We start from the raw sequence: 20,192 nt of genomic DNA on the forward strand, positions 1-20,192 counted from the left end.
CGATAGGCTTTCGGAGACGCCAGTCTCTGCCAGGCCCCGTCAGTCGGCCAATAGACCCGGAACCTGAGGGATCGGAATCCTGGTCCACTCCGCAGAGGCCCGAGCGGGCTTGCCAGGGAACCGGTTCTCCGGGTTTGGCCGGGTAAGCCCTTTCCAGCACGCCTAGTATTGGGATTCTGCACATAGCTCGGGTGGGAAACCGTGAGGCTTAGTGAGGCTTGAGGCGGAGGGGGGAGCTCAGTCCCGGCGAACCCATCTTGCTTTCTTGGAGAAACTGAGACCGGGATGCTGGATCTCAGTTATTCATCCATCCGTTCATCCCACCCTAAGCCTGATTCTCGTCTGCTCCTGCCTTCCCGCTCCTTCATCCGTTCTGCCTTTCTTGCCCTTCCTGCCCTCAGTTCTCTCACTCACGGATTCCCTCGTCTAGCCACTCACTCACACACTCTCCCACCTATTAGTTAGACAAACATTTCCTGAGGCTTCTGCTGTGCCAAGCCTCGTGCTGGGCGATGCTGGTGACCAAGATGAGTCAGGCCTGGGCCGTGCCCTCAAGGAGCCGGGTCAGATGGGAGGATGGACGTTGATGGGCATGGGTGTGCGGAGACGGTGGGGAGCCCAGGAGAGACTTTTTTGAGTTTGGCGTGGTCGCGAAAGGGTTTCCAGGGGAGGGGCCATTGGAGCTGGATCTTGGAGGAGCAGAAGGTGCCAGGCAAAGTGGAGATGCCAGGCAAAATGGGTGTGGGGAGGGTGTTTCAGCGTGACCAAAGACAGGGAGGCATGCAGGAGCAGTACTGCGTGCAGGTGCCTAAGCGGAAGGCCAGTCAAGTCTGCATGGGCAGCAGGGGAACTGTAAGGCTGGAGGAGGCCGAAGAGATGAGCAGAGGCCAGGCTGAGGAGTTTGGACTTTGTCCTGAGGGTGAGGGGGTAGTGGAGAGCCACGGAAGGGTTCAGAGTAGCGGAGGACAAGGTCATAGTTGGTCCAGAACTGGAGGAATGAGACTGGAAGCCAGTAGCCCAGGAGGTGGCTCTGGCAGGGATCCAGGCAGGAGAGAGTGGAGCCTGGATCAGGGAAGAGGCCGAGGGGACAAGATAGAGATTCAGGAGGCAAGGCTTGGTGCTGTGGCTTATGTCTGTAATCCCAGCACTTTGGGAAGTTGAGGCGGGAAGATCACTTGAGCCAAGGAGTTCAAGACCAGCCTGGGCAACATAGTGACAGCCTCATCTCTACAAAAAATTAGCCAGGTGTGGCCAGGCACGGTGGCTCACTCCTGTAGTCCCAGCACTTTGGGAGGCCGAGGCAGGTGGATCACGAGGTCAGGAGTTCGAGACCAGCCTGGCCAAGATGGTGAAACCCCGTCTTTACTAAAAATGCAAAAAATTAGCCAGGCTTGGTGGTGGGCACCTGTAATCCCAGCTACTCGGGAGGCTGAGGCAGAAAATTGCTTGAACCCAGGACGGGGAGGTTGCAGTGAGCTGAGATCGCGCCACTGCACTCCAGCCTGGGCCACAGAGTGAGACTCAAAATAAAAAAAAAAAAGAAAAAGAAAAATTAGCCAGGTGTGGTGGTGCATGCCTATGGTCCCAGCTACTGAGGAGGCTGAAGCAGGAGGATCACTTGAGCCTGGGAAGTCAAGGCTGCAGTGAGCCAAGATGGTGCCACTGCACTCCAACCTGCACAAGAGTGAGACCTTATCTCAAAAAAAAAAAAAAAAAAAAAAAAGAAAAAAAGAAAGAAAGAAAAATAAATAAGGAGATTCAGGAGGCAGAGAGAACAGAAAGTGGGGATTGATGGGCTATGGGACAAGGGGTTGTCCAGGATGAGACCCAGAGCTCTAGTCTGGAGGACAGTGGAGCCATCCCTGAGGTGGGGACAGGAAAGAGGAGCAGGTTGATGGGTAGTGACTGTTTTGACAGAGGTGAGCAAGGGGTTCTATGAGTTGGACAAGGAGAGCAGTGACTCAGGCCAGTGGATCTGGACCTTCAGGAAGAGTTCTGGGCTACAGCTGCCTGCCCCAGCACAGGCCCTGACTCAGAAGTCACTTGCTGGGTGAACGAGGACCTCTGAGCTGAGGATCCCTTGCTTCGCATCCTGCGAGGAAACTGCTTTCTTGTTTCTGCATCTTCAGTCTCTCCCACCCCTCCAGCATTCAAACATGTCCATCATCTCTAAACACATGTGCCTTGTATCAAGCTCTCTTGTGGCGCCCACTGGCTCAATCCCTTACCTTCCCCTCCCTCTTTGACCCACTATGTCTGGCTGCCCAACGGCCATGACCCTGCAGTGGCTCTGGACAAGGTCACAGAGGTCACCTGCTCATTGCTGAGACCTGAGGGTAACATTTCAATCCTCATCTGACCTGGTCCACTCCCTGAAACTCCCTTCACCCTACATCCTCCTTCCTGGCTAGCTTCCTCCCTCTCCGGCTGCTCCTTAGAACCCGCCAGACTTGCCTTCCACTGCCCACCCCTGCCTACCCCTTTACTAGGGGCGTGATCCTCAGGGCTGTCTCTGTCCTGGCCCCCTTGTTGCTTGTCCCACCTGCCCAGGCTTCCTGGAAAGGTTCCAGTCCCTTGGTTCCACCCAGACTGCATTTCTTTTTTGTGAGACAGAGTCTCATTCTATTGCCCAGGCTGGAGTGCAGTGGCACAGTCTCAGCCCACTGCAACCCCTGCCTCCCAGGTTCAAGCGATTCTCTTGCCTCGGCCTCCCAATTAGTTGGGATTACAGGCGTGCACCACCACACCCAGCTAATTTTTGTATTTTTAGTAGAGACGGAGTTTCACCATGTTGGCCGGGCTGGTCTTGAACTCCTGACCTCAGGTGATCCACCCACCTCGGCCTCCCAGAGTGCTGGGATTACAGGTGTGAACCACCACTCCCAGCCCCAGACTGCACTTCTGACCCTTGTTGCCTCCTGGATTGTCTTCCTGAGACCTTCCAGCTCACCATGTCCAGAATGGCCCTCAGCAGGTCCCGCCTGTCACACACACACCTGAGCCTCCTCCCATTGAAGAGACAGCTTCACTGTCCACCTGCTCCCATGGCCAGACCTGGGCATCATCTCTGTCCCCTTGCTCTCCTGTAACCTCATCGGTAAGTACTGTTCTTCCCACCTTGTATGGCTCTGGGATGCTCCACTTACACTCCCTACCCTCATGGCTGCTGCCCCAGCTCAGGCCTCCTCCTTGGCCTGCAGGGCTCCAGTTTTGCCCTTTTCTGTCCATCCCCCAGTGTCCCAGCAGGATCTTTCAGTGCCCTGAGCTGACCCTGGCCCTTTCCTGCTCAAAGCGCTCCTGCGGCTCCCCACTGCCCTCCAGTTTAGTCCAAATTGTACTCCAGGCTCTTCAGGCCCTGCTCCTGCTGACCACTCCAGCCCCCTCACGCCCCTCCCCACTTTGCACCTGACCTTCTGGTCAGGTGGAAGCTTTTTCTAGCCAGGTGGCAGCTTTGATCACTGCCAGCTGGCTCTCACAACCTGGCATGTTTTTTCTTCCTAGCAGACTTTTGTTCATCCTTTAGTGTCAAGCTCAGATCACCACCTCTGTGAAGCCCTCCCTGACTACCACAGGTGGAACCCCTGGGGACTGTGACAGCCTGTGTCTGTTCTTCCACCCTATCTGAATACAGGATCAGAAGCCCTTTGAAGGCACGTCCTGGGTATAAATCATCTCAACTCCAAACTCAGGGCTTACAAGGGGCCAGAGAGTTGGTCCAAGAGCTGATTGTCACAGCTGGACAGAGCTTGCATTTCCAGCTTTTGTTTTTTTGGAAACAGGGTCCCACTCTTGCCCAAGTTGGAGTGCAGTGGTGCGATCATAGCTCACTGCAACCTCGAACTCCTGGGCTTAAGTGATCCTCCTGCCTCACCCTCCTGAGTAGGTAGGACTGCAGGAGTGTGCCACCACGCCCGGCTAATTTTTAAATGTTTTTGTAGAGACTGGTCTATGTTGCCCAGGCTGGTCTCAAACCCCTGGACTCAAGCTATCCTCCTGTCTTGCCTCCCAAAGTGCTGGGATTACAGGCGTGAACCTCCATGCCTGGCTGCGTTTACAGTATTTTGAGTGCCAGTTTGTTTCTGATTTCCTGCTAACTTTGCTCCAGTTCTGTAGGGTGTTTGAGTCACTGGAGCCTTTGAGACCTAAGAGATTATTTTTAACTTTTATATCCCCCTGATGGATGCTGAGCCTGGTCTCCCTGGGACCAGGGTGAGTCCAGCTAACCGAAGGTCTTCAAGGGGAGGAGCTGAGGACCCGGCATCTCCTGGCAGTGTACCTGGATGAAGTCCGAGGTACCAAGGAGTCCACTCCCTTCTGGTCCCAAAAATCCAGGCCCCCATACCCCTCATTCCAGGTTTCTTGGTTCCCAGCCGCTTGAGTCCGATGCTGCCCCCTGGTGGGCAAATACCCCGCCGTATTTGAGAGAGGCCAAACTAATTAAATACGTTTATTTACAACAAACAAACCGACCTGCAAGGGAGGGCCAGTCCCCGTCCCTTTGGCGGTCGCAGCAGCAGCAAAAGGCAGAGGTGGCGTGCAGGTCCAGCCGTCTTGGTGACCGGTGTGTGTGCGTGTCCCCCTCCCCGTGGCGAGGGTCTCAGCTTTCGGGCCCCCGCCCCGCCCCCTTGCCACCCCCGACTTAAGTAAGGCACAGCCCGCGTCCCCTTCCGCCCGGCCCGGAACGTATTCATGACGGAGGCCGGCGCAGATGGGAACAACAGGCTTTTAGTGTCGCCCCCCGCAGCCCCCGTCTACCCCCGCGGCCCCCGTCTCCCCCCGCAGCCCCCGTCTCCCCGCGCGGCCAGGATCCGGCGGGCGGCTCAGACCCGCGGCGGGGCGGGCGCGGACGCGGCGGGCGGAGTGAGGACGAGGCGGATGCGCTCCACGCACAGCTCCGCTGCCTGGCGCGTCTCGCGGCACAGCGCCGCCAGGGTCAGAAAGCCGTGCGGCAGGTCCTCCACCACACGCAGCGTCACCGGCTGGCCCAGGTTGCGCAGTCGCCGCGCGAGCATGACCGAGTCGTCCAGCATGGGGTCCAGCGCGCACGCCTGCGGGACAGCGGGGACGGACGTGGAGAGAGGGCGGGGGACCGACAGACCGGGGTCGGGTAGAGCGAGGAGGGGTTTGATGAACAAAGGGAGCGGGAAATACGGATACAGACAGGAGTGGACGGAGGCAGGAGACATGGTGGGTGAGGAGTTGGGGAGAGATGGAGGGAATGGGGGGAGTTGTGGGAAGGATAGGAGAATGACTTTAACTGTGATCCCAGGCCTCTCTCCAGCCTCTCCCTCCCCACCCCGCCAAACCCACCTTTTTTTCTCTTGATTCTCCAAGCCCAAGGGGCTGCCCCACTGATCCTGTCTCTTGGTACTCAAAATTGCAAAGTAAAACGGAGGCAGCCCTGACTCCTGTCCTCCTCCCGTTCGTTCGGGGCATTGTTCTCCCCTGGGGACACGCCTGTCCCTTTCTCCTCACTCCGGAGCTCTCTTTCCCAGGTGCACCCGTGCCCGGTCCCGCTCCTCCCTGGGTGCCCTGCTCCTCTCTAAATGCACCTGTACCGGCCCCCTCTGGCACTCACCACGATGTGCACAGGTGGCAGGCTCTTGAGCATGCTGTCGGGTGCCAGCAGCGGCGACATGAAGGGGTTCTTGACTATGGGTGAGGAGTAGAGGGGCATCTGTGTGGCACCCTGGCTGGAGCGTCGGGGGTGGAAACCCTCGGGGAAGGCGGCACGGACGCCCAGGCCTCTGTCCATGGGGCTCAGCTCATTTTTGGCCTCAGCCTCTTCCCCTGCATCCTCAGGCGGTAATAAGAAGTTGACATCGGAGGGTGTGGAGGGGCCGAGTGTCTCAGCTGACAGCGACATCTCGGGGGTGTCCGACGACGTCTCGGAGTTTCCCCTCAGGCTGAAGTCCCTCAGGGTCAGGTTCTTGAGGGAATCCGCGCCCAGTGGGCCCTGGGGCTGGGCCAGCGCTGCTTCAGACACACTGCGGCGCATCGGCTCTGAGAGAGGGGGAGCAGACAGGCCTGGCTCCGTTAGTTTGGGTGTGTGTGTGGCTGGCAGGGAATGCCATGGGAAGGGCAGTCGCCTGTGGAGCGCTGTGAAAGGCTATGTTTCCCCAGAGTCTTGCCTAGGGGATGGGTGGAGTTCCAGATGCCCCAGGTGGTCATGGTGGGGGTCTTGGCAGTGGGGCTGTGTGTCCTAGTGAAGGATGTGTGTGTTTGTGTGTGTGTGTGTGAGTGTGTGTGTGTGTGTGTGACTGGGAAGATTAGGAGCAGTTTACCTCTAGGAACCTATTTTTTCTTCTAGATCAAGGAAATGAAAATAGTCCTTGGTTCATAGGTGGCAGGACTCAGTGGGATAAGATGTGGGATTAGGTACCGCTACTCACTGGGGATCATAATATATCAGTTTTTTTTTTGGAGACAAAGTCTCACTCTGTCACCCAGGCTGGAGTGCAGTGGCGAGAACATGGCTCACTGCAACCTCCACCTCCCAGGTTTAAGTGATTCTTGTGCCTCAGCTTCCCGAGTAGCTGGGACTATAGGCATGTGCCACCATGCCCAGCTAAGTTTTGTGTTTTTTTTCAGCAGAGATGGGGTTTCGCCATGTTGGCCAGGCTGTTCTCGAATTCCTGGCCTCAAGTGATCCACTTGCCTCGGCCTCCCATAGTACTGGGATTCCACTTACCACAAGGTATAAATGGATCAAAATGATTTGAATAGTAAGCAGGCCCAGTGGCTTGAAGGGAGGCTTTGTTCGCAGGGAGCTAACAAGTCTCCAGGGTGTATCACATTTCTAGGGGTCTGGCACCTGTAGCCACATGGATCTGCTTTCCCAAATTTCCTTTGTGTTCTTCAGTTTTATCCCGTCACGTGACCAGGCAAGCAAGTGTCCAAACGATGCTAACGATACACTTCCAGCCCACCTGGCGTGCCCAGCTTGGCCTCAGCTCTGTTCATTTTATCAGACCCACACTGCCTACCATGAGGGCCAAGATGCTACAGTTTTACTTTTTTACTTTTTTTTTTTTTTTGAGATGGAGTCTTGCTCTGTCGCCCAGGCTGGAGTGTAGTGGTGCAATCTCAGCTCACTGCAACCTCCGCCTCCCGGGTTCAAGCAATTCTCCTGCCACAGCTTCCTGAGTAGCTGGGATTACAGGCGTGCCTCCATGCCCAGTTACTTTATATATATATATATATATTTTTTTTTTGAGACAGTCTCCCTCTATTACCCAGGCTCGAGTGCAGTGGCGTGATCTCGGCTCACTGCAACCTCGTCTCTTAGGTTCAAGTGATTCTCCTGCCTCAGCCTCCTGAGTAGCTGAGATTACAGGTGCATGCCACCATGCCCAGCTAATTTTTGTATTTTTAGTAGAGATGGGGTTTCACCATGTTGGTCAGGCTGGTCTCAAACTCCTGACCTCGTGATCCACCCGCCTCGGCCTCCCAAAGTGTTGGGATTACAGGCATGAGCCATCGTGCCTGGCCCATTTTTGTATTTTTAATAGAGATGGGGTTTCACTATGTTGGCCAAGCCGGTCTGGAACTACTGACCTCAAGTGATCTGCCTGCCTCGGCTTCCCAAAGTGTTGGGATTATGGGCGTGAGCCACCACACCCAGCCTCACTTGTCTTTATAAATCTATGAAGGCGAGGTGCAAAACAATGTGAGAATAACTACTTAAGTGCTTTGTGGCCCAGAGAGTCACTGGAACAGAATGGGCACACCAGGGGTGCTGGCATCTTCTAATAGCACCTACTGGGTGCCACATATTATACTGGCCACTTGACCCAAATGGTTGGAGGCAGACCTCACCACAGCCCAGTAAGGGTACTCTTTTTTTTTATTTTTATTTTTTGAGACAAGGTATCGCTCTGTCACCCAGGCTGGAGTACACAGGCTCAGTCTTGGCTCACTGCAACCTCTGCTACCCAGGTTCAAGCGATTCTCATGCTTCAGCCTCTCCGGTAGCTGGGACTACAGGTGTACGCCACCACACCCTGCTAATTTTGGTATTTTTTTGTAGAGAAGGGGTTTTGCTGTGTTGGCCAGGCTGGTCTTGAACTCCTGACCTCAAGTGATCTGCCCACCTTGGCCTCCCAAAGTGCTGGGATTACAGGTGTGCACCACCACACCTGGCTAATATTTTTGTACTTTTACTAGAGACAGGGTTTCGTCATGTTGACCAGGCTGATCTTGAACCCCTGACCTCAAGTGATCTGCCCACCTCAGCCTCCCAAAGTGCTGGGATTGCAGGTCTGAACCACCATGCCCAGCATCTTCCCTGGGACTTTTGCTGTGCTGGGCTGTCCCTCCTGCCCACCCTGGCTGGGCATATGACAGTAGTGAATCACTCACCTGCTATGGGCTCCGACATCTTCTGGGACTTGCGCCCACTTAACTCCAGGAAGGAGTTGAGCCATGAGGAGGCACCCAGGCGGAAGTCTCGGAGGAGCAGGGCTGTGTCCCGCCGCACCAGCCCCATCATGCCGAGGGCTTTCTGGTCTGAGTTGGAGTGGTCCTCCGTCTTTGCACCTGCAGAGTATATGCGGGTAGCTGAGTTGTTTTCCCCTTTCTGGGCCCAGTTTTAACGCCCAGAACTTCAGGCATCTGTGGTCCCAGGGACTCAAGAATATCCAATCGCTTCAAAAGGGATAAGGAGGCTGGGCGCAGTGGCTCACGCCTGTAGTCCCAGTACTTTGGGAGGCCAAGGCGAGAAGATGGCTTGAGCCCAGGAGTTCAAGACCAGCCTGGGCAACATAGCGAAAAACACAAAAATTAGCTGGGCGTGGTCATGGTGGTGCACGCCTGTAGTTCCAGCTACTTGGGAAGCTGAGGCAGGATGATTGCTTCAGCCTGGGAGGTCGAGGCTGCAGTGAGGTGTGTTTGAGCCACTGCACTCAGCCTGAGCGACATGACACCTTGTGTCTGTCTCTCTCTCTCTCTCTCTCTCACACACACACACACACACACACACAAACAAAAAGGGACAAGGAGTCTTAGATTCCTCTGCCTGGCCTCTCCTTCCTCAGTCACAGGAGTCCCGGTCCCCAGCCCGTCCCTGCAGGACTCAGACATCCATGCAGTCCTGTTTCCCTGCTGAGGGTGTGGGCCTCACCAGCATAGGCGCTGACACACTTGGAGAGCACACTGAGAGGCAGCAGGGGGTCCATGAGGCTCAGCAGGCGGGAGGGAGAGGCGGCAGGCTGCAGCATTGTGGCTGGGTAGGCTGCCATGATGCCATCTGGCACCCGCACCCCGTAGGCTGCTGCCCGAAGAGCCACGGTGAAGCAGAGGTTCCCGCCTGCACTGTCCCCCGCAAGGCAGATTCGTTCCCCTGTTGAGCCTGGTTTGGGAGAGGGGTGGTTGGTGACAACCTGGCAGGGGCAGGGGACTGGGGAGGGAGAGCAGGGAGGAACTCAAGCTGGGAGAACTGGGCTCTCCAAGGTGGGGTGTGGGGCACTCCAAAGCCTAGCAGACTACAGTTTTAGAACTGGCAGACTGAGGCACAGATTTGGGCTCATGTGGTAGACAGAGGGTCAGGATAACTCAGGACCTGAAGAGGCCCAGGGATGCACTGGGAAAGTCTGTTGGGGCTGGAGGTTGGGAGCAGGGAGGGCAGGTTGTGGGAAAGGGGAGCTGAGCTCAGGCCTGTTGCAGGAGGGGGGCCTCAGAGGGCGGGAATGGAAGGTCAGTGTTCAGGCTCAGCACAGAGGGGCTGGGCTGCAGGCTCTGTGCTCTGGGGCATGGCCACACTCTGCTCTGTGCCTCAGTGTCCTCCCAAGATGTTGATCTTCAAAGAGGGAGGTCAGAGAAGCTAGACTGTGGGCCAGGAGGCTGGCAGGACAGGAGAGCAGGGCCTGGAGCTATCAGAGGGGGACGACAGAGGCCCGAAGAGACAGGACGGTGGGTGGGAAGTGGAGGTGGAGGAGATGGAGAGTCTGGGTGCCACAGTTGGGGACAGAGGATAAAGTGGCTGAGGCGGAAGATTGGGCAGGACCTGGGTGAGCAGGAGCTGGGAGGTGTCGGGGGAGAGAAAGGTAGAGGGTGTGAGGCTGAGGCTGGAGGAGCTTAAAGCAGGCTGGGTGGGATGGGAGCAGGCGCAGGTGGCTGTGGGGGCCTGAGGCTCACCAAGGAGGGCGCAGTGCTTGATGGCCCAGCAGTAGGCGAAGAAGCACTCCTCCAGCGCACGGGGGAAGGGGGCCTCGGGGGCCAGGGAGTAGTCAATGGAGATGATGGGGGCGCCCAGCTCCTGGGCCCAGCTCTTGAGGTAGGGCTCATGGGATTTGGAGGTCTGGGCCACGAAGCCACCGCCGTGGAAGTGCACTATCAGGGACCGTGAGCGGGGTGCCTGCTGGGGGCGCGGCCACAGCTCCAGGCTCCGTTGGCCGTTGGACTTTACCAGGCTGCTGAGCTCCTCACTGTCCTGGGGGTGAGGAGGGAGACGGTGTATGAGGTTGGGGAGAGCTGGCCAGGGCTGCACCCCTCCATGGGGATGCCAAGGTGGGGGGCTGCCCACACTCTGCGGCTCTGTCCCTGTCCCTGGCTGAGGCGGGAACCCTACCTGTCCTTCACGCAGGTCATAGGAGATAAGCCTGACGAGGACGGGCCCGGGGCCTGTGTGGGCCAGTGGGGGTGAGATGGTGACCGTGAGCGTGGGGTCGGCAGTCAGTGGCATCTCAAAGGCTTCTGGTGGCAGGCTGAGCAGGCGGCTTACCCTCACGGTGGCCGATGCCATGTTGGCCAGAGACTGGAGGGAGGGGACAGAAGGGGTGCTGGGGAGGGTCTGCCTACAGGGGTGCCCTTCACCTCTCCCTCTGATCCCCAGTCTTTCCCCTTGTGTGCCATCCCCGGGCCTGGAGCCCCACAGAGACCTACTGTGGCCTCAGATGAGTCTCTGGGCCTCAGTGTCCCCATCTGTAACAGGCCCTCACCGATAGCACTTCCATCTCGGTGATGTTCCAGAAGGCTTTCCAGAAGTGCACGTCCAGGTTCTGTGTGATCCGCTCAAACTCAGCCCCACGCAGCTCGGGGTCGATGGCAAAGCGGCCGCTGGTGAAGAGAGAGCTGGCGGCCACACCTGGGGGTCGGAAGGGGTGTCAGGGAGCCCCAGTGGGTCGGGCTGCTTGGGCAGGAGTGGGTAGGAGGGCCAGGAGAATAGGCTGTGAGTAGAACCCGGCTGGGACTCACTGAGGCCTGTCTCGTTGCGTTTGTAGTGCTCCCCGAAGGACACCAGCCCAATGGAGATGGTCTGCAGGAATGGCCGGATGGCAGGCGTGAACTGTGGAGAGACGCAGCTGCATCACCCACCGCTCAAGAGAGGGATGGGGACAGGGCAGGAGCGAGGTGCAGGGATGTGCGGGGAAGACACATTCATTCAGTAAACGTTTCATGAGCTCCTACTGTGTGCTGGGCATAGCTCTTGCCTGGTTCACGGACCTGATGTTCTCAAAGGGAAAACAAATGATCAGCAGATAAACAAAGCCATGCGCAGTATCATGACAAGGAATGACGAATGGTTTGGAAAAAAAAAAAAAGGCAGTAGGTAGAGAGGGCACGAGCGATGACTAGGGGTCAGGCTACTTAGCGGGTCTCGGAGGAGAGATCTGAATGAAGTGAGGGGAGGGTGTTCCCTGCACAGGGCACAGAGAGCATGAAGGCTTAAAGGTGAGCTCATAGGAGGCTGAGGCAGGAGAATCACTTGAACCCAGGAGGCAGAGGTTGCAATGAGTGGAGATCACACCACTGCACTCCAGCCTGGGCGACAGAGCGAGACTCTGTCTCAAAAAAAAAAAAAAAAAAAAAAGGTGAGCTCATGCTTGGTGCTTGACCTGGGTAGCGACAGCCAGGGGGCCAGTGTGGCTGGAGCAGAGTAGGCAGTGGGGAGAGGGGCAGGCGGTGACATTGGAGAGGCAAAGGGGGCTCATATAGGGCCTGGGCAGAGGAATTTGGATTTCATTCCCAGTGCGGGGTGGTGCCATTGGTAGGCTGTGAGGTGGGGAGTAGGATGGTGCAGGGACTTCCTAAAAGTCAGAGAGAGGATGGTTGGGGAGAGGAGGCAGCTGGAAGACAGGAACAGGGAGATGGCCAGAGACAGCCCCCCAGGCACAGGGACCTGAGGCAGAAAGACAGCCAGAGAGGGAGACTGAGGCCTAGACATGGGACCAGCCGGCCACCACAGGGGCAGGGGGAGACAGCGTCTGACAGAGCAGACAGGCAGTTAAGGAAAGACAGTGGGGTCTGGGCGCGGTGGCTCACGCCTGTAATCCCAGCACTTTGGGAGGCCGAGGTGGGTGGATCACTTGAGGTCAGGAGTTTGAGACCAGCCTGGCCAACATGGTGAAACCCCATCTCTACTAAACAAAATACAAAAAAAAAAAAAAAAAAAAAAAGACAATGGGGACACAGGATTAGAGGAAATGGAGCCACAGGATGCCAAGGCAAGGTATTGGCGGGTTCTTCTGTTCACTCTGTACTGGCTAAGGTCCTACTGCATGCTAGACACTGGGCTGGAGCAGTGACCAAGACAGGGGAGGCCTCTGCCCTCCTGGGGACGGACATTTTAAAGGGGAGACTGCCCTGTACCAACGCAGAGCTGGGCCATGCCCCTGGCTGCATGCCCAGTAGGCCAGAGGGCACCTGAGTGCCTGGCTATTGTGGCTGGGATGCCGGTTCAGGCAGCCCATGGGATCTCTTTCTCATGACTCTAGGGTCACGGCTGGGACACAGGGAGGAGCTGGCTGGCCCAGCTGGGCTGATCAATACTTGTGGGTTCAGCCATGGTGAGGGGAGGTTTCCAGGAATGCCTGGGCTGGGTTGCTGAGGATAGGCTAGCCCGCAGGGAAGCCTGGAGACGTGAGGTAGGAGTGGGAGGCTGAGGTGCGGGGAGGCCCAGAGAGGGCCAGAAGGACTACAGGGTCACATGGCTCCAGATCCCTCCCTGAGGCGTCTCAAACTCAAGTGACTTCAGGGGCCAGACAGGTAACAAAGAGTGAATGCATCTCCTGCGTGTAGGACAATAGAGAGTAGTGGATATCCTGGTGAAAAAAGCTCTGCAAGTTGCATTTCTTACCACCCAGCAGATATGACCTAGGGACCATGAGTTTGAGACCCCTGGTGCAGCTCTGTCTAAGCTCCAGCCAACTTCCCCTTTCTGTACCTGCTGTTTGCTGAGTCCGATAATGCTGACCACTGGTTACTTTACCATACTATAGGCTAGGCCAGGGGCCACCAGGTGCCTTCATTGTGGGCCCAGAGGGGCACGGGGCAGGGGGCTCACCTGGAAGCCCAGGCAGCGGCCATAGAAGCATCCCTTATGCAGCGTGACATACTCCCGGAGGAAGTCAGCGGTGAGCCCCTCGTCGCCCTCAAAGAAGAGTACCCCCGGCCGATTGGTAACCAGCAGGCGCTGGGCGTAGTAGACCAGAGCGCGGAGCTGGGTGAGGGCAGCCAGGTAGGCCTCCAGCTCGGCCAGGTTGTGGCTGGTGCGGAAGAAGATGCTGCGGCGGTTGGAGGCCACATAGCGGGATTTGTGCAGGAGGTGCGCCAGGCAGCAGCGGGCTATGTGCACCAGGCTGCGGTACCCATTGGCCGGTGTCTCTGGGTCCAGGTCAAAGAGGTGCGCCACGCCCAGCAGGCGGCCCAGGGCCGGCTCCAGCCCCAGCGCCTGCTCCCTTACACCAGCAAAAACACCTGACAGCCGCTGGGCCGTTTCCCCAGGACCCTGGCTCGAGAAGAAGGCTATGTTGTCCTCCGCCAGAGTCACCAGCGACTGTGTCATTGTGCGCAGGTCCATGTTGTGGATGAGCCTTGAGGCTGTGGGCAGGTGGGAAGGCCTGTTAGGCGGGGCTGGATCAAGCCTTGCTCAGCTGGGGCCCAGGAGTCTGGGCCATAGCTTACCCGCTCCTTCTTCAGACCTCAGTGCTGTCTTCTTTCAGTTCCAGGGGCCCAGGACCCCAGGTTCCTCCTCCCTTAGACATAAGAGGTCACCCTCTTGTCTCTAGGAATCAGAAGTTTGGGGCCCCAGTTCCCAGTGCCTTTGTCCCTCCTCGGGAGCCAGGAGTTTGGGCCCTCAGCTCCCTCCTCCCTCAGACCCAGGAATCCAAGCCCCAAACCCTTCCTCTTCAGGACCCAGGAGCCCCTGCTATCACCTCTTTGGGACTCAGAAACTTGCTGTCCTGGCCTTCTGAATCCAGGCATTCCCTGAGCCCACACGACTCTGCTTCCCTAACTCATTCATCTCTCCTATGATCCAGGAGGCTGCCGGTCCTTCTTTCTTCCTTCCAGGAACCCAAGAGTCCAGTCACCTGTCTCCATGAACTCTCCTGGGACCCAAGACTCCTTCTCCTAGATTCCAAGAAGTCTAGACCTCCAGTTGGTCCCCATTCTCAGGACCCAGGAGTCCAGGTCCCCCATCCCATCTTTCCTTCTTAGGCCCCAAGTGCTACCCACAGGCCCTTCCCCTCCAACAACATTTGGGAGTGTTCAGCCCCAGCCCTCCCATTCCCATCTCTCAGGACCCTAGTCCCCAAGCGCAGCTCTCCCTGAACTCAGGAGTTCACAATTCTAGACTTCACTGAAGAGTCATTCCTCGTCCTTCAAGTCTGGCTGTGGAACCCCCTCCAAATCCCAGTTCCGTCCCTGTTTCTCTGTGAGATCCCCAAAACTCAGTCTTGCTTCTCCCCCAGTGGGGTCCCCTGGCCTTCAGGCTTGTCCACTGGTCCTGGGTTGCATGGCCGGCCCTGCTCCCCTGCCTGGAACAGCGATACTCATCGCTGGTGTCGACCTTGAGCATATCCGTGCAGGTCCCGTGCTGAGAGCTTTCTCTGTGTTTGCTGCTTTAGCGTGCTAACCCTCTGGGACCCACACCACCTAGGTTCAAATCTCTATTATTGCCAGCATCCCCATTTTACCGGAGAGTAAACTGAGGCTCAGGTTTTAAGTGAGGAGGTTAAAGTTGCACTGCACGTGGCAGAGCTTTTGTAAACCCAGCTCTCTGGGTCCACAGCCACACTTATGTGGGGCTCCCCGCTAGGATTCTGGAAGCCACATCTCAAAACTTGCCCTGGACTATGTCTGATCTCCACACTTCCCAGTCCCCAGTGATCTTCCCTCTGAGATCCTTTCCCAGCCATTCAGGCTGCCCTGTTTCTTGGATGCCCTGTCACCCAGGTCCTGAACAAGCTGCCCTTGGTGGAATGCTACCATCTGCTCCAGGGACTTCCCTCCCAAAGCCCAGCACCTTGCCTGTTCCCCTAGAAGAAGGTATTTCCTTTCCCTTCTAGGTCCTGGGGCCTGGCAGCGGCCATTCCTGTCTCTCAGCTGGCTGGACACTCACCCCTCCTAGGCATCTTCCGAGCTTCCCTGGGCTGGGACTGCTGGTCTGTGGCTTGTGCCAGTAGCAGCCTGGGGCAATAAACCCAGGGGCGGGGCTGGCCTGCCCAGGGTGTAGCCGCACAAGCCACCTCCCACCCAGAAAGATCAGTGAGGACCACGTGCTGTAAACAGAGTAGAGGGCTCAGCTCCCTGCCCTGCCCCCCACCTGCTCCCAGACTCAGCTCAACTGGTAGTCCCGTTACAGGCTCCTCTGCCTTAGAACCCAGGAGTCTACACCCACAGCCCCTCCTCCCTCAGACCCAGGAGTCCAGGCCCCCAGCCCCTTCATCCTTTAGGACCCAGGAGTCCCAGCCCCAGTCCTGAACAAACCGTCCCCTCTCACCCAGCCAGGCTGCCCTCTCTGTCCCCAGAGAGGACTCAGGGAGCCAAAGGCCCAGTGATCTCAGCTCCCGCCTCCTAGTCTGGCCCTGGCACAGCCAGCCCCAGCTGTTGGGGGGAGAGAGGAGGTAGCCAGCCCTGCCTGTCCCTCCTGGAAGGACAAAAGCCGATTAAGGGCAGTGCCAGGCTCAGCTAGGGGCCTGAGCTGCCTGCCGGTCCTACTGGGTGGTGTGACCACACTAGGTACCCTGGATCTGCCACTTACCCCTCTCAGTCCACCCTGCTGTGACTGGCATCCCCACCTCACACATAGGGAAACAGGCTCAGAGAGATGCTTCACCCACGTCATTCACCCGTGTCATTCCACAGATTCCCTGTCTGGCCTCAGCTTGTCACTTCCAAGAGGTACTCCCCAGTTGCTTCTCCCCATCTAAGATATGCACGCCCCCATTATTTTCTGCCATGATACTTAGTTCTGTTCCATCCTGCCATTTGACACTTTATAATTTGTTTACATGTTTGTTCATCTCCCCCAGGACAGGACTAGGTTTTATGGAGCCATGAAACTTATAAGGTACAGGGGTGTGGCCCTTTAGGAAGAAGAAATACAGAATTACAAATACAAGATTAGGGCCTCGGGCCAGGCGCGGTGGCTCACGCCTGTAATCCCAGCATTTTGGGAGGCTGAGGTGGGCGGATCATGAGGTCAGCAGATTGAGACCATCCTGGCTAACACGGTGAAACCCCATCTCTACTAAAAATACAAAAAAATTAGCCGGGCCTGGTGGTGGGCACCTGTAGTCCCAGCTACTCAGGAGACGGAGGCAGGAGAATGGCGTGAACCTGGGAGGCGGAGCTTGCACTGAGCCAAGATCGTGCCACTGCACTCCAGCCTGGGTGATAGAGCGAGACTCTGTCTTAAAACAAAACAAAACAAAGCAAAAAAGATTAGGGCCTTGGAAGGGGCCTGTGTGACTGAGGGGCTCTGAGGCCTCAGGGTCATTTGCTTGGCTGGAAGTGAATCTTCTGTCCTGGACTGTCATCCCCCAGGTGGCCCTGGGGCCTATCATGGGACCTGGCACATAGCAGGTGCTCAGTGGATATCTGAAGCAGGAAGGAAGGCATGAAGAGGCAGAGTGAGGGCAGAGGGGCTAGTTAGCTCAGGAGAGGATGGCCCCTCCCCAGGGCTGGCAGACAGATGGATAGACAGAGGCCTCAGGAGGCAGTGTTAGGCTTGGAGCTGTGAAAATGGGACGATGTGGGCCAGGCACGGTGGCTCATGCCTATAATCCCAGCACGTTGGGAGGCCGAGGTAGGTGGATCACGAGGTCAGGAGATCGAGACCATCCTGGCCAACATGGTGAAACCCTGTCTCTACTAAAAATACAAAAATTAGCGGTATGGTGGCAGATGCCTATAGTCCCAGCTATTGGGAGGCTGAGACAGGAGAATCACTTGAACCCAGGAGGCGGAGGTTGCAGTGAGCTGAGATCACGCCACTGCACTCTAGCCTGGCGATAGAACGAGACTCTGTCAGAAAAGAAAGGAAAAAAAGGAAAGAAAGAAAGGAAAGGAAGGAAAGAAAGAAAGGAAAAAAGAAAAGAAAAGAAAAGGAAAGAAAGATGGCCCAAGTCCTTGCTGGCGACCCTGGATGAGTCTGTTTTCCTCATCTGGAAACTGCACTTGGCTGTTCTGCCGGCTCAGGGTGGGAGACAGAATTTATAAGTGGGGCCATGGCCGGCATGTTCTGCATGTGGTTTGCTTTGTGGGCTCACTCGGCCTTCCTGAGATGGTGTATTGGGTGATTTTTCTTTGTGGCACTTGTCACCATCTAGCATACTATACAGTTTACTATAGGAATACCTTGCTTCACTGTTCCTCGCACATACTGCATTTTTTACAAATTGAAGGTTTGTGGCAACCCTGCGTCAAACAAGTCTGTTGGCACCATTTTTCTGACAGCAGGTGCTCACTTCGTGTCTCTGTGTCACATTCTGGTAATTTTCACAGTGTTTTACACTTTTTCATTATTGTTATATTTGTTATGATGATCTGTGATCAGCGATCTCTGGTGTTACTATTGTAATTGGGGGCACCCCCAACCATGTCCACGTAAGAGGGCGAACTTTACCGATTAATGCTGTGTGTGTTCTGACTGCTCCGCTGACCAGCCATTTCTCCCATCTCTCTTCTCGAGCCTCCATATTCCCTAAGACATACAATATTGAGGCCAGGCACAGTGGCTAACGCCTGTAATCCCAGCACTTTGGGAGGCTAAGGCAGGTGGATCACTTGAGGTCAGGAGTTTGAGACCAGCCTGGCCAACATGGTGAAACCCCATCTCTACTAAAAATAAAAAATGAGACGGGCATGGTGGTGTGTGCCTGTAATCCCAGCTACTTGGGAGGCTGAGGCAAGAGAATCGCTTGAACCTGGGAAGTGGAGGTTGTAGTGAGCCAAGATCACACCATTGTACTCCAGCCTGGGCAATAGAGCGAGAGTCTGTCTCAAATAAATGAAATTAAATGAAAAATAGAATAAAATAAAATAGAAATCAGGCCAATTAACAACCCTACAATGACCTCGAAGTGTTCAAGTGAAAGAAGAGTCTTGTGTCTCTCACTTTAAATCAAAAGCTAGAAGTGATTAAGCTTAGTGAGGAAGGCATGTCCAGTGCTGAAATGGGCTAAAAACTAAGCCTCTTCTGCCAGTTAGCTAAGTTGTGAATGCAAAGGAAAAATTCATGAAAGTAATTAAAAGTGCTACTCCAGTGAACACATGAATGATAAGAAAGTGAACCAGCCTTGGTTGGGCACGGTGGCTCATGCCTGTAATCCCAGCACTTTGGGAGGCCGAGGCGGGCGGATCACGAGGTCAGGAGATTGAGACCATCCTGGCTAACACGGTGAAACCCCGTCTCTACTAAAAATACAAAAAATTAGCCGGGTGTGGTGGCAGGCGCCTGTAGTCCCAGCTACTAGGGAGGCTGAGGCAGGAGAATGGTGTGAACCTGCGAGGTGGAGCTTGCAGTGAGCCAAGATCGCGCCACTGCACTCCAGCCTGGGCGACAGAGTGAGACTCGGTCTGAAAAAAAAAAAAAAAAAAAAGAAAGTGAACTAGGCTTATTGTGGATATGGAAAAAGTTTGAGTGGTCTGGATAGAAGGTCAAACCAGCCACATTTCCTTAAGCCAAAGCCTAATCCCGAGCAAAGCCCTATCCCTCTTCAATTCTTTGAAGGGTGAGAGAGGTGAGGAAGCTGCAGAAAAAAGGTTGGAAGCTAGCAGAGGTGGATTCATGAGGTTTAAGGAAAGAAGGCATCTCTGTAACATAAAAGTGCAGGGTGACGGCCGGGCACCGTGGCTCACGCCTGTAATCCCAGCACTTTGGGAGGCTGAGGCAGGTGGATCACCTGAGGTCGGGAGTTTGAGACCAGCCAGACCAACATGGAGCAACCCCATCTCAACTTAAAATACAAAAAAGAAGCCGGGTGTGGTGGCACATGCCTGTAATCCCAGCTACTTGGGAGGCCGAGGCAGGAGAATTACTTGAACCTGGGAGGCGGAGGTTGCAGTGAGCGGAGATTGCGCCATTGCACTCCAGCCTGAGCAACAAGAGTAAAACTTTGTCTCAAAAAAAAAAAAAAAAAAAGTGCAAGGTGATGTAGCAAGTGCTGCTGGAGGAGCCGCAGCAAGTTATGCAGAAGATCTAGCTAAGATCATTGATGAAGACGGCTACATTAAGCAACGTATTTTCAGTGTAGATAAAACCACCATGTATTGGAAGAAGATGCCATCTAGGACTTTCCTAGCTGGAGGGGAGGTCAGTGCCTGGGCGCCAAAGCTTCAAGGCCAGGCTGACCCCCTTGTTAGGGGCTAATGCAGCTTGTGACTCAGTTGAAATTGGTGTTCATTTATCATTCCAGAAATTCTAGGGCCCTCAGGATTATGCCAAATGTACTCTGCCTATGCTCTTAAATGGAACAAAGCCTGGATGACAGCACATCTGTTTATAGCATGGTTTACTGAATATTTCAAGCCCACTGTTGAGACGGACTGCACAGAAAAAAACAAAATATTTCTCAATGACAATGCACGTGGTTACCAAAGGACCCTGGTGGAGTAGATTAATGTTGTTTTCATGCCCGCTAACACATCATCTGTTCTGCAGCCCACCAGCCAAGGATTAATTTCAACTTTTAAGTCTTGTTATTTGTTATTATTATTATATTTTTTTGAGACAGAGTTTTGTTCTGTCGCCCAGGCTGGAGTGCAGTGGCACGATCTCACCTTACTGCAAGCTCCGCCTCCCAGGTTCACGCCATTCTCCTGCCTCAGCCTCCTGAGTAGCTGGGACTACAGGTGCCTGCCACCACGCCCGGCTAATTTTTTGTATTTTTAGTAGAGATGGGGTTTCACTGTGTTAGCCAGGATGGTCTTGATCTCCTGACCTCGTGATCTGCCCGCCTCGGCCTCCC

At 55.5% G+C, this 20,192-nt stretch overlaps 2 protein-coding genes and 1 long non-coding RNA gene across 5 annotated transcripts in view; 2 read left to right on the top strand and 1 right to left on the bottom strand.

Annotated features, from left to right (window-relative positions):
• Positions 1-11,405, top strand: LOC134760717 (uncharacterized). Its single transcript, XR_010138626.1, has 2 exons — positions 1-142; positions 11,220-11,405. It is a non-coding gene; the product is annotated as an uncharacterized LOC134760717 (long non-coding RNA).
• LOC103888610 (CEA cell adhesion molecule 6) overlaps positions 1-20,192 on the top strand; it is a 913,736-nt gene that overhangs the window by 647,434 nt on the left and 246,110 nt on the right. The window lies entirely within an intron of this gene.
• LIPE (lipase E, hormone sensitive type) overlaps positions 4,435-20,192 on the bottom strand; it is a 25,996-nt gene continuing 10,238 nt past the window's right edge. For 2 of the 3 annotated variants that reach the window (XM_002829298.6, XM_054540523.2), the window contains exons 2-11: positions 13,283-13,818; positions 11,194-11,284; positions 10,938-11,083; positions 10,568-10,753; positions 10,135-10,429; positions 9,122-9,349; positions 8,362-8,538; positions 5,579-6,003; positions 4,849-5,048; positions 4,435-4,789 (exon numbers count right to left, since the gene is read on the bottom strand). In XM_002829298.6, coding sequence (XP_002829344.5) covers positions 4,726-4,789; positions 4,849-5,048; positions 5,579-6,003; positions 8,362-8,538; positions 9,122-9,349; positions 10,135-10,429; positions 10,568-10,753; positions 10,938-11,083; positions 11,194-11,284; positions 13,283-13,818 — 2,348 coding nt within the window. In that variant the 3' untranslated portion in view covers positions 4,435-4,725. Of the gene's footprint in view, positions 5,049-5,578; positions 6,004-8,361; positions 8,539-9,121; positions 9,350-10,134; positions 10,430-10,567; positions 10,754-10,937; positions 11,084-11,193; positions 11,285-13,282; positions 13,819-20,192 lie in introns of all 3 variants that reach the window. The other variant, XM_054540520.2, reaches the window with a different exon arrangement.

The sequence above is a fragment of the Pongo abelii genome, chromosome 20 (assembly GCF_028885655.2).
Source record: "Pongo abelii isolate AG06213 chromosome 20, NHGRI_mPonAbe1-v2.0_pri, whole genome shotgun sequence".
Classification (NCBI taxonomy): Eukaryota; Metazoa; Chordata; class Mammalia; order Primates; family Hominidae; genus Pongo; species Pongo abelii.